We start from the raw sequence: 13,264 nt of genomic DNA on the forward strand, positions 1-13,264 counted from the left end.
GTGGCAGGTATTTCATGCACCCTAGAGATTTTACGGGAGACATTCTGAAAACCACTGAGAACAGTTACTCTACGTGACACCATCAGTTCTATTTCCCACTTATTCACTGAATCTCTTGTGGAAAACACCTTTGGTATTTCTTCTCAACACACGCATTTCCCCACTTTTACCTTACAATAGTTAAGAGAAACTGAGACCTACCATCCCTCTCCTCCCATCTTTAAAACTGAAATTATTTTAAAAATCCTGAAGCCAAAACCCAAAGGCTAAGCACACTGGTGCCTCTGCAGTGTAAGAATTCTCTCAGTCACTTGGTTTGCTGTCTTACAATGGGTTCTTACAAAAATATTCTGTGTAACACAGAATAAGGAACAAAGAATAAAATTTAATTTAAAAACGAAAAGAGAAAGACAAAAATTTCTGGAATGCAGAGGGCAAAGATTTATCTCCCTTTACGTAAGTTTATTTTTGTAAAGTGACTTTACTGAGCATTAAAACAAAACACAGTTCGGGAATTTTGCATTTTTAAAAATCTCACCTTACCTGTAAGAGAAGTTTGTAAATTTGTTCTTGTAATTCTGTTACGTCTTTGTCATTATTGTTCATCTTCTTAATTTTGGTAGCAAAAACATCCTCGTTTAGTGGGCTCCTAGAAAATTCCCAGTGAGAGATTGAGTCAAACAATTTAAATGTGAAGTCGAAAGTGATTTTTAATAGACTATTCCAAGATAGATCTATGCTTTTACAAAACAATTCTTTGACTCCTAAAAGAAAATATGAGGCTAGAATTCTACCCATGGAGGTACAGAAACTAATAAGACACAAATGAGACATTAACAGGCCCCTTAAGTTTCTCTAAAGCACTCATCTTTCTGTAATGATTTCAGTGCTATTTATGTGCAAATCTAAAATGAGTGACAAGTAACCTCCTTAGCTACTAAAATATCTTCCGCAAATAAGTGGTTTCAAAATTTGACAGTAACTGAGTAACTTACTATAAGAATTTTAAAGGCCCCAAGTTTGCCAAATAACATTTAACGTTTAATGCACCTAACACTTAAGTTGTCTAATTAAGACAGTTCTGCAACCCACCCTAGTGGTGAAAATGTAGCTATTACAATACCTTCGGTCTGTCTTACACTCCAATTTTAGAGCATCTATGACCGAATACAGTGAATGGCACACATGCCAACAGAGAGGATCACAAAGAAGGGAAGGAACTGATGTCTACTTGGGACCTTCTATGTGACAGGCACTGTACTAGTTTTTTTTTTTTTTTTTTTTTTTTTTGAGACAGAGTCTTGGCTCTGTCACCCAGGCTGGAGTGCAGTGGTGTAATTTCAGCTCACTGCAATCTTTGCCTCCCAGGTTCAGGCGATCCTCCTGCCTCAGCCTCCTGAGTAGCTGGGATTACAGGCACGTGCCACCATGCCTGGCTAATTTTTGTATTTTTGGGAGAGACGGGATTTCACTATGTTGGCCAGGCTGGTCTGGAACTCCTGACCTCAAGTGATCCATCCGCCTCAGCCTCCCAACACCGCACCCGGCCTGTACTAGTTTTTATAACATACAAGAATACCTAACATTTTGAAAACCCTTATTTTCAAGTGCTTTACAAGTATTTTCTCCTTCACCTGATTAAATTACATTTTCCAGGTGGCCTGGCAGGTAAGGAGGAAGCAGGTGTTCACGAAGGGACCAGAGTCTGGGCTCCAGAGCCCACACTGTGTGCCACCACACTGTACTGCCTGTGGGTACCTTGGTAAAGCAAGTCCCATTCATGGGGCACACTGAATCAGCTGCCATCAGCTCATGGAGTCCTCACAACAACCCTGGAAAGTAGGAATTATCCCCGATACGCAAAGTCAGGGGATGAGGTACTCTGAGGAACTGGCCCAAGTTCACATAACTGAGAAGCAGCAGTTAGGATTTGAATCTGCCTATGTCTGACCCCCAAGCCTGGGCTGTCCTTTTTCACTATGCCAGCCTGCCGTTTCTCAACTGACACATGCAGCTCAGTTACCTAAAAACTGAAACAGTTTCCCAAAGGCAGAAATTATCAAGAAAATCATAGGATGCTGACAGTGTCATAAAAGCAGTCAGGCATATCGCCACATGTAGGGACTATTCACTCACCCTGCACATTCTCATCACAGTAGAACAGCTGCACCAATCGCCTTTCTCTCCCTTAGCATCTAGACTGTATCTAGATCAGTATCTATCTGCATGCTGTCAGGTACACCATATGTCTGTGGCAAGCAGTACCTGAATATATAACCTTATTTCACAATCTGACACACTATACGTTTTATGTAACTGTCTCCCCCTATATCCCACTGCCAGGTAAGCACCACGGGGTGAGGTATTTTGCCTATTTTGTTCACTCCTGGATCTTCAGTACCTAGAACAGTGTCTGGTCTATAGCAGGCACCCACTACATATTTGTTAAAGGAACAAATACATGATTGATTGATCTGGGAATAAAAGTACACTTGGTTCCTAATATAAACACATTGTGAGCTTGAAAACCTTTCAGAGGTTATTTGGAATTTATTTTTTGAATGAAATGGAAATAGAACAGATTGCTTTAAGAAATTTACATATTCCTAGTTGTGAAAATTTCTGCAAAACTAAATTGTGTATATATACATATTTTAAAGACAGGGTCTTGCTCTATTGCCCAGCCTAGAGTGCAGTGGTGCAATTCTGGCTCACTACTGCCTTGAACACCTGGACTCAAGCAATCCTCTTGCCTCAGCCTCCTAAGTAGCTGGGAGGACTACAGGCACGTACCATCATGCTCAGCTATTTTTTGTTTTTACATTTTTTGTAGAGATGGGGTCTTGCTATGCTGCCCAGGCCAGTCTTGAACTCCTGGCCTCAAGTGATCCTCCTGCCTCAGCCTCTCAAAGTGCTGGGATTACAAGAATGAGACATTAAAGTGTATTTTAAATCAGTAATTATGTAATGCAAAACTGATCAATCTGCAGGCAATAAGGAGACAGCCTTCATGAAACAACAATAAAAATGCCATGAAGTATTACGTTGCTGTGTATGTGAAGTGAAGTAGGAGTAAGAGAGAAAACTTGGCTGCAGTCTCCACTTTCACTCCTCCCCAAGTGATCCCTGGGAAGGTTACTCTAGCTCACTCAGTATGGATTTTACCTATAAAATGAGAGCTGAGGACACCTGACCTGCCTGCGTGCAGTGCTGCTGGGAAGGACTGAGAGAGATGGGCAGGGTCCCTTGCTAAACAGTCTCGCAACCCCCTTCCCATTTCAACTATCACACTTACCAAACTCTAGTTATATATGACAGTGCCATTTTTATTTACCGTCTCTCCCATTACAGTGTGGGTTTCCTGATGGTAAAGAGAACGTTTTGATTACCATCACCTTCTCAAGGCCTGGTACACTGTCTTACACAGAGCTTTATACTTTATAAATATAATGAATAATTATTATTTTATGAGCAAGATGAATACCTACTAGACCTTAAATCCTTTCCCTCACATAATCTTTGTTGTTAAGATGTAAATACTGGTGTAATTTTTAAAAATACTGAAAACATTCTGAATATTCACAATATTCACTGTTGGGTAATTTCACATATATTTCATCAAAGAACTGAAAAGAGAGCTTCAGAAATCTAGGCTGTATCTTTAACTCTGACTGGGGCCGGGGAACACAGACCATCAACGAGCCCCAGATGGAAGCCTCATGGAGGCATCTTACTGGCTGTGGTTTCCTACATTCATGCCAAGCAACCATTGGATTTCACGTTCATTTCCCAATAGGTTTCCGTACTTGGGGCGGGGAGGTTGGGAGAAGGGACAAAGTCCTTTCTGAGCAATACAAATGGTAATTACTTGGCAGCTGTATTTCTTAATAATCAAATTCGTTTTCTAGCACAAATCAAGTCTCATGAGTTAGGGTGGCCAGGAGCCCATTTCTTCCATTAAGTTCTAGACGTGCTCTGCAGAGAGGCCAAACCCTGGAGTAGAAAGAGGTAAGAGCAACCTTGAGACCTCTTCTCACCATGGCTCTGCACATCATCTCTACTGTAATATTAACAGGTGATTCAAATACGTCTTACTGGTTCTCAGTTTCATGTTCATGTAGACAATGCTTTATAACAAGATACCAAAAAACATAACTTCTCAATCTCAGCACGATACTGGAGTCAAGTAAAATTTCCATGCTTAAAAAAAATAGACATCAAAGGGAAACCTAGAGCCAGGTCAAAAGGCCTGGAGTTCAATTAAAAATGGACCAAAGCGCTGGGCATGATGGCTCACACCTGGAAGCCCAGCACTTTGGGAGGCCAAGACGGGCGGATCATTTGAGGTCAGGAGTTCAAGAGCAGCCTGGCCAACACGGTGAAACCCAGTCTCTATTAAAAATACAAAAAATGAGCTGGGCGTGTGCCTGTAATCCCAGCTACTGGAGAGGCTGAGGCAGGAGAATCATTTGAACCTAGGAGGCGGAAGTTGCAGTGAGCTGCGATCGCGCCACTGTACTCCAGCCTAGGTGAGAGAGTGAGATCCTGTCTCATTAAAAAAAAAAAAAAAAAAAAAAAAAGGACTGAAGATTCAGGGGCCGAGGGGTACTGTAGCCTACAGGAAGTAGTGGGCCGGGTTGGTCTCATTCCATTCCACATGATGCTGTTACATGGACATGCAACAGCAAGCAAACAAGCCAGTGTCAGCTGTGCTGCCAGGAAAAGAAGTATTAAAAAATGGACACAGGCCAAGCGCAGTGGCTCACACCTTCAAAATCCCAGCACTTTGGGAGGCTGAGGCAGGAGGATGCTTGAGCGCAGGAGTTTGCGACAAGCCTGGACAACATAGCAAAACCCCATCTCTACAAAAAATACAATTAGCTGAATGTGTTGACAGGTACCTGTGGGCCCAGCTACTTGGGAGGCTGAAGTGGGAGGATCACCTGAGCCAGGGGAGGTTGAGGCTGCAGTGAGTTGTGACTGCATCACTGCATTCCAGCCTGGGCAACAGAGGGAGAACTTGTCTCAAAAAGAAAAAGACACAAATAAGTGGAATTTGATGGCAGAAGGCTGATATAAAAAGTTTTACATGCTCACTAAAGAGATTTAAAATAGAGAGGAAAAAAAACAAAAAAAAAAAAAAGAAAAAGAAAAAAACACCTGTAGGTCATAGTATCTACACATAACCAAAATTCATATTTTATTTCCTTTCACTCCTCTTTTCCTTATTTCATAGTATGTTTATGTTTAAACATAATTATAATCATAGGTACAATTTTGTATGCTGATTTTTATATTTAATGTGTCAAATATTTTTTCATGTTATGTGATCTCTGCAAAAATTTTCATTGACCAGTATAATAATACATCAAGCAAATATTCCAGATTTTACTTAATAATGGACATTTAAGCTACTTTAAAGCTGATATTATGACTTACTTTAAGGCTCATGGTACATATTGTCAAACCATCTTCCCAAAGCACCGAAAAAAAAAATCTATGCTTTATTTAGTTCATGTGTCAACTAAGTCAAAGGGCAGTCAATAAGCTAAGGAATATTATTTGATACAAGAGATGTTTTAGAAAATATGAAAACTGACTAGCTTACGTTCGAACTTTATGCCGACCAATGATGAAAGAAACCTTCCGGCTCCAGGGATTCACAAAGCTGGACCAGCTGGAATCCAGTATGATGTAGTCTCCATTTTGAGTACAAAATCGAATGGGAGAATGTTCAAAGGGAGGATGCCCTGCATACTTCAAGACTATATAAAATAATAAGACAAAAATAGGATTTATGTAACATAAATACTGATTATAAATGTCCTTTTTAAGCCATTTATTTGTAAATGTTTTAGTGTTTTTTTTTTTCTGAGATTGAGTCTTGCCTTGTTGCCCAGGCTGGAGTGCGGTGGCACGATATTGGCTCACTGCAACCTCCACCTCCCAGGTTCAAGCAGTTCTTGTGCCTCACTCAGTCTCCTGAGTAGCTGAGATTACAGGCGTGCACTACCATGTCTGGCTAATTTTTGTACTTTCAGCAGAGATGGGTTTCACCATGTTGGCCAGGCTGGTCTCCAACTCCTGGCCTCAGGCGATCCGCCCACCTCTGCCTCCCAAAATGCTTAGATTATAGATGTGAGCCACTGTACCTGGCCTGTTTTAGTATGTCTAAATAGAAAACAATTGCTTTAGCAGCTTCAATATAATGCCTATCTGGTTAAAGGTTGCGATCTAATGAGATAAAAAGAAAAATTAGAACAAATCAATGAGAGAAAAACATTTCCTCCTATAAAGGAGTAGGTCCTGACCTTTTTGGTGTATGGCAACCATCAGAGAACGATCTTCAGGGTGCAGGTAGCTTAGGATCGATGTTCCGATCAGGTCCTGAGGTAGGTAACCCAGCAAAGGCACTGCTCTGGGATACAGATACACAACACAGGTGGCATGTTATACTCATCAGGTAATTCTTACAATTTATATGTTTTTAAAAACACTTCTGTATTTCATTCTAAATGTGAGGCAATTTTATGTAAAGCTGTTTATCTTAGCATTTATAAAAACAACAAAGAACCCCAGTGCCCATCCTGGGGGAAATGGCTGTATAATCTAACACGTTGGTTATCTGACACATTGCATCAAAATCATCTAGGGAACTTGCTAAAATACAGATCCACAGGCTCGCTGTAAGCTTACTAAATCAGAATCTCTGGAAGTAAGACCAGGCATCTGTATTTTTAGCAAGTTCCTTAGAGGACTCTGATGCCCTCCATAATTGTTTATGTTGCCATTTAAAAAGTCTACAAAAAGCACATTGTAACGTTGAAAGATGCTGATGATGTTAAATGAATAATGCAGGTTGCTAATTCATACAGCATAATTAAGATTACATAAAAACAATGTCACCTAGGCCGGGTGTGGTGGCTCATGCCTGTAAATCCCAGCACTTTGGGAGGCTGAGGGGGGGCAGACTGCCTGAGGTCAGGAGTTCGAGACCAGTCTGGCCAACACGGTGAAACCCCATCTCTACTGAAAATATAAAAAAATTAGCTGGGTGTGGTGGCGTGCGCCTGTAATCCCAGCTACTTGGGAGGCTGAGGCAGGGGAACTGCTTGAACCAGGGAGGTGGAGGTTGCAGTGAGCCAAGATCGTGCACTCTAGCCTGGGCAACAAAGTGAGACTTCATCTCAAATACAAAACAAAACACAACAAAAAAACAATGTTACCCAAAAGGTAATATCAGATAGACAGACAGCTAGTACACAGAAATAATTTCAGGATAAAGGTTCATGGGAAACTTACCATGGTAAGACTAAGGATGCCTCAGAAAAAACTGGATTCCATAAATATTTTCCATGTGTAGAAACCCACAAATATTTTCTAATACAAGAGATTTAAGCTATTTTTAAAATTATATTTAGCTGAATTTTCTTACTTTATACAGATTAAGTATTTCACACATTACTATTTGGTTTCAAGGTAAATACTATCAAATACACTCATTTTCAGATGTTAAATTTTTTTAATAAAAAATTATCAAAAAATGTTTTTGACATTTTTGCTTTACAGTTATGTGTGGTGTGGTGCGTTGGTTCCCAGATTTTTGAATTTCATGAGTAAGTAAAATGTAAAAATAAATATGGGGAAAAATTGTGGGATACTGGTGTAGTGATACTGATATTTACTTTTTCCAAATAAAGATATTAAAAAACAGCAACAAGCAGTAACAACTACCTACTATCACTATCCTTTAAATAACAAAGACTATTTCAACATCCCCCAAAAGCAGGAAGGACAGAAGTTCAGAAGTTCAAAATAAAGAACAATTCTTTATAAAAAATAATCTGTTCTCCCCACCTTCGCCTCCACTTCAGACTAAACAAAATTTCATCATAAACTGTTTTGAGAAGCACTTGGCAAGTGGAAATAACACCAGAATAGGTGCTAGAAGACCAGAGTCTCGGTCCCAGTTTGAGTGCAGATACTATACATCTGTTCTCAGCAAACTGGCCCCTGGGTTCATTATCTTCTTTGTAAAATGAAATAATTCTTGGCCTAGCTAAAGCATACTGTTGAGAAATCAAATATAACTTGGAATCACATTCTAATATGCAAGATATTTATATTAAAAATTTAGACAACATATATTTCCATTTAACAAAGATCAAATAGGCAAATGGACAGATTTCAGTTATATAATGTATAAACATGCAAACATAAACTTCTTCACATTTATATTTATTTTCAGAAACAAATATTTTCAGGCTTAAAGAAGAGCTTACCTTTCATCTACTTCAAGAAAAACACACCCTGGGGTGTGTGTTGTGGTAAAGATTCTTTTATTCACTGGGATTCGAGGAGCTATGAAAAAAAAAACAAAGACCCATTTAAAGGCAAATATCTGATTAGTCATCCACTTAACTAACCACTTCACATATTAAAAAGAGAACAAAATCTATATGAAATGGTAGAAATCTCATTTAGGGGCCTGGCCTTCAAGCAGCCAAAGCTACAGTTAAATAATAATTTCATCACTAACTACATTTTAATTAGGTAAAAATGTGAAGCCTATTAAAGTCAATTTTAAACACAGAGAGAACGAATGTGCACATTAAATAGTTTTCTCTCTCTTTTTTTTTTGGAGACAGTCTCGCTCTGTCCCCCAGGTTGGAGTACAGTGGCACGATCTTGGCTCATTGCAACCTCTGCCTCCCAGGTTCAAGTGATTCTCATGACTCAGCCTCCCAAGTAGCTGGGATTACAGGCACCTGGCCACCACACCTGGCTCATCACAAATAATTTAATAGTTAAAACTGGAGTGACTGAAAAGTTTAATCAGATTTAGTAGCTGCATATAACTAAACAAATAAAAATACTACAAATATTATTTAGTACCATATGGATATTCTTAGTGTAATAAAATTGGTATGGTCAGTTCTATTCTAATACTTGCTTTAATAATGAAGTGTGGCCAGGCTTGGTGGCTCACACCTGTAATCCCAGCACTTTGGGAGGCTGAGGCAGGCAGATCACTTGAGGTCAGGAATTTGAGAGCAGCCTGGCCAACATGGTAAAACCCTGTCTCTACTAAAAACACAACAATTAGCAGGGTGTGGTGGTGGGCGCCTGTAATCCCCGCTACTCGGGAGGCTGAAGCATGAAAATTGCTTGAACCTGGGAGGTGGAGGTTGCAGTGAACCAAGATCGCAACACTGCACTCCAGCCTGAGCAACAGAGCAAGACTCAAGAAAAAAAAAAAAAGTGATTGATATATTAGGGAACGATCTGAGCAAGTGCTAATATCTCATTTGCTTGTGCACTATTTTATTTTCAAGAAACCTTAAGTGAATGCAGAAAACAGCATCCAGTTGAAAGGAACCACTTACATATACACAAAAACAAGTGTGATGGCTGACATCTATAATCCCAGCACTTTAGGAGGCCAAGGCAGGAGGATCACTAGAGCCCAGGAGTTCGAGACCAGCCTGGGCAACATAGTGTGACCCTGTCTGTACAAAAATAAACAAGATTAGTTGGGCGTGCCTGTGGTCCTAACTACCCTGGAGGCTGGGGCGGGAGGATCACTTAAGCCCGGGAGTCTGAGACTGCAATGAACCATGATCACACACTGTACTCCAGCCTGAGTGATAGAGCAAAACCCTGTCTCAAAACAAAGCAAAACAACAAAAAAAGAATACACAAAAACATGCATACACACCTCAAACATCTACCTGCTACCTCAGTCCATCCTGTGCTATGATCCATATTTATTTTAGTGTTTGTATATTTCCTAATCATTTAACAGGTATGAAATGATTATCATTTTTGTTCCATTTGTCTTATTTTTAATATGCAACTTTTTGAGTTTTGTGCTCCTAAACCCATTTTTCCCATAAGCCCTGTGGTTTTTGTTGTATGACTATTATTAGGATGGTAATTTGTAGGAAAGCATACGTCATTTTACATCTGAACTGACTTCTCAGTAATACATGGAAACTACCTATGTATTGATATATGCATGATATATGCATTTAGAAATATCGTTCTGCTCATAAAAGATGAAATATACGTTTTACTCAGGGAGTTTCAAAACACTTCAAAAACATAAAATCACTCTTGTGGCTTCTCTGGGAAACAATTTCAGCACTCTTATTTCACACAACACAAGCAAAAGGCCACACTGACTGGGTCACCAGAAGAGGGAGGACTAGAAGACTGTATCTGTCACCAAATCCTGTGCTGAGACCATTCGTTCAGCCATGCTGACCATGAAGGCAATGCCATACAAGAAGCCAAAAGTCAGTAAACAGACACATCAATGAAAACCAGCTTCAAACGCCTGAAGAGTTTAAGGGTCAAACTGGAGACCCAAGGGCTCTTTTTTTGTTCTATGACTGACATAAACGGACTTTCCCATGTTCCTATCTGATGGCTGACATTTCTGCATCTTATCTACTGATTTACCTTCATAACCAGAGTGAATCTTTTCAACCACAGTGAGACAGCAAGGTTCCGATTCCGATTCTGGCTGGCCAGGGCGATGTACATAAATCAGATAGGGGATGATCCGGAATGGGGAGTGACGCTTCTCCTGCTTTCTGTCTTCACCTCCACTAAGGAGATTAAAGATATTAGTGCTCGTCCTGATGCACCCTACTGGCCCATGGCAAAACAAGGCTGGGAGAAATGTTTTATTGGTAATTTCCAAGAGAGACATACCCACATCTAAAATGTTTAAACATGTTTGTTTTCAAAAGAAAGAATATAGTAGCTTAAATTTTCTATGTTATTCAACAAGGAATAGGTTGTGTAAAGAACTGGCTTAGATTACTGTGAGTGTAAAAACAGAATTAGTGGTTCCATGACTTTTCTCTTAGCCTCTATGCACTGAATTCCCAGTTTGACTTTTCCCCTTCTGCTATGAAGAGGGACAAGCATAATTGTCTCATCTCACATATCTACATCAGGTGTCACAAGAGAGAAAACAGGGTCCCCTGCAATCATGCCCTGGGGCCAGTTCTCAGTCGTCCCTTTCTACACTAAGAACCAATTTCGTCTCCAGCTTCAGTGATGAGGGCCCTTGCATGAGGTCAGGCGCTCCATCCATAAAGGCATCTGGCTGAGGAGGAAAGAAAAAGTTGAGGCTAAAACCAAGCTCAGCAAGCCCTGTCCCTGGCCCAGAGGGCACGCTCCTTTCCACACCTCACAAAGAACCTCTCGGCAGGGGCGGCTCTAACTGATGACCTCAAAGATCACAGCTGCCCAGCAGACGCTTCTACTGGCAGATGCCACTTCACCTACAAGTCAAAAAGCCCAAGACTGAATGCACACTCCCCAACTTTTACCAATCACCTGTTTACTCTCTCGCCAGCACGTAAAGGTGTGACTGCCAATCCTAAGGGGGTCTTTAGTGCTGCCAGAGATTCTCTAGTCTGTTCCTATTTCCCCCTCACCTTTTTTTTTTTTTTTTTAAAGACAAGAGTCTTGCTCTATCGCCCAGGCTGGAATGCAACGGCACAATCTCGGCTCACTGCAACCCCCACCTCCTACCCAGGAGTACCCAGCCTCCTGAGTAGCTGGGATTACAGGTGTGCGCCACCACGCCCAGGTGATTTTTGTATTTTTAGTAGAGATGGGGTTTCAACATGTTGGTCAGGCTGGTCTCAAACTCCTGACCTCAGGTGATCTGCCCACCTCGGCCTCCCAAAGTGCTGAGATTACAGGTGTGAGCCACCGCGCTCGGCCCCACCTTGCTCTTTCTCTTCTCCCACACACTCCAGAATCTTCTTCCACTCTGCACCCTCAACTGATGACCTTGCTTCCCATTTCACCAAGAAAAGAGAATCGCTGGGAAGTGAGCTGTGTCCCAGTGCTGCTGATCCACATCCATGCTCACACCTTCTGGCTTCCCTCCACATCCGTGAATGCATTTTTCAGGTTGATCCAGCCCAAGGGTTTTAAACGCCATTTACACGCTGATGACCCAAATATCTACCTCTAGCCTGGAACTTTTCCTTAACTCCAGACTCTCATAGAGTCTCAACTTAGATATTCAACAGGTATCTCAAACTTAGCTTATCTAAAACTAAGCACCACATTCTTTCCCTTCTCCTCCAGGAAGTTGCTTTTCCTAGAATTTCGTCTGCCTCAATAAATGGTAACTTCAGCCCAAAACTCCTGGTGTTATCCTTGACTCTTATTTCACACTCACTCCAAATATAACCCATTAATAAAATTCTGGTAATTAGCTCTTAAAAAATATCCAGAGTATCTCTTCTCAGCCTTTTGGCTAAGATCAAGTGTAAAAAATATCCAGAATATACAACTATTTCTACCTCCCCCGGCATGCTGGCCTATACCCTGTACCTCTGTAACAGCCTCCAACTCCCCTCTTCCCCCTCCAAAGTATCTTCAACACTGCAGCCAACACCAGCCTTTCATAATGGAAACTGTTTCTGGGCCAGGCATGGTGGCTCACGCCTGTAATCCCAACACTTTGGGAGGTCAAGGAGGTTGGATCACTTGAGGTCAGGAGTTCAAGACCAGCCTGGCCAACATGGAGAAATCCTGTCTCTACAATACAAAAATTAGCTGTGGTGGTGCATGCCTGTAGTCCCAGCTCCTTGGGAGGCTGAGGTAGGAGAATCGTTGGAACCCAGGAGGCAGAGGTTGCAGTGAACGGAGATTGTGCCACTGCACTCCAACTTGGGGACACAGTGAGATGCTGTCACAAAAAAACAAAAAAAAACAACAAAAAAAAGGAAACTGAAATGAATGCTTCCTACCTCCGTTCACTGAAAATTCCTAGAAGCAATGACAACCCTGTAGCAATAACCATCCCTATCATCCAGATTGGGCCTCCAAACATGAATGCCATTTCCCACCACAAGGAACCAGGATCCTTAGAGAAATGACTGAGGCCACGTCTGGGTTATGGAATATCTAAAATGAGTCTGGGGCATCTCATGCTTAAAACAACGGAAGCTGTCAAAGACCATGGGGCACTCTCACAAGGGTACAGGGGCCAACCCAAAGGGATTCCTACTGGCCTAAGATGGGACCATTTTGAGCCCTAAAACATGAATGAGAACTTTCTCTCTTAGAATGACACTCTGAAATATTGACGGAGGAAATCAGACGAGATCTGAGCTACGCTGCCTGGTAACTTGGGAAGAGGGGGTTAAGGAACTGGTGCTGGCAGAGATCACACCAGACTGGCCAGGGTTCAAATTCTTAAAAAGCTGGGTGATGAGACCGTAGCAGC

General features: G+C 41.3%; 1 protein-coding gene across 16 annotated transcripts in view; it reads right to left on the reverse strand.

Annotated features, from left to right (window-relative positions):
- PER3 (period circadian regulator 3) overlaps positions 1-13,264 on the reverse strand; it is a 62,472-nt gene that overhangs the window by 36,950 nt on the left and 12,258 nt on the right. For all 16 annotated transcript variants that reach the window (XR_002732227.1, XR_002732226.1, XR_002732225.1 and 13 more), the window contains exons 7-11: positions 10,465-10,613; positions 8,283-8,361; positions 6,312-6,418; positions 5,609-5,765; positions 544-649 (exon numbers count right to left, since the gene is read on the reverse strand). Coding sequence is in view for 12 of the 16 variants with exons in the window: in XM_023215256.1 (XP_023071024.1) it covers positions 544-649; positions 5,609-5,765; positions 6,312-6,418; positions 8,283-8,361; positions 10,465-10,613 (598 nt within the window). In the remaining 4 variants the exon portion in view is untranslated. The remainder of the gene's footprint in view (positions 1-543; positions 650-5,608; positions 5,766-6,311; positions 6,419-8,282; positions 8,362-10,464; positions 10,614-13,264) is intronic.

This window comes from Piliocolobus tephrosceles, chromosome 1, assembly GCF_002776525.5.
Source record: "Piliocolobus tephrosceles isolate RC106 chromosome 1, ASM277652v3, whole genome shotgun sequence".
Lineage (NCBI taxonomy): Eukaryota > Metazoa > Chordata > Mammalia > Primates > Cercopithecidae > Piliocolobus > Piliocolobus tephrosceles.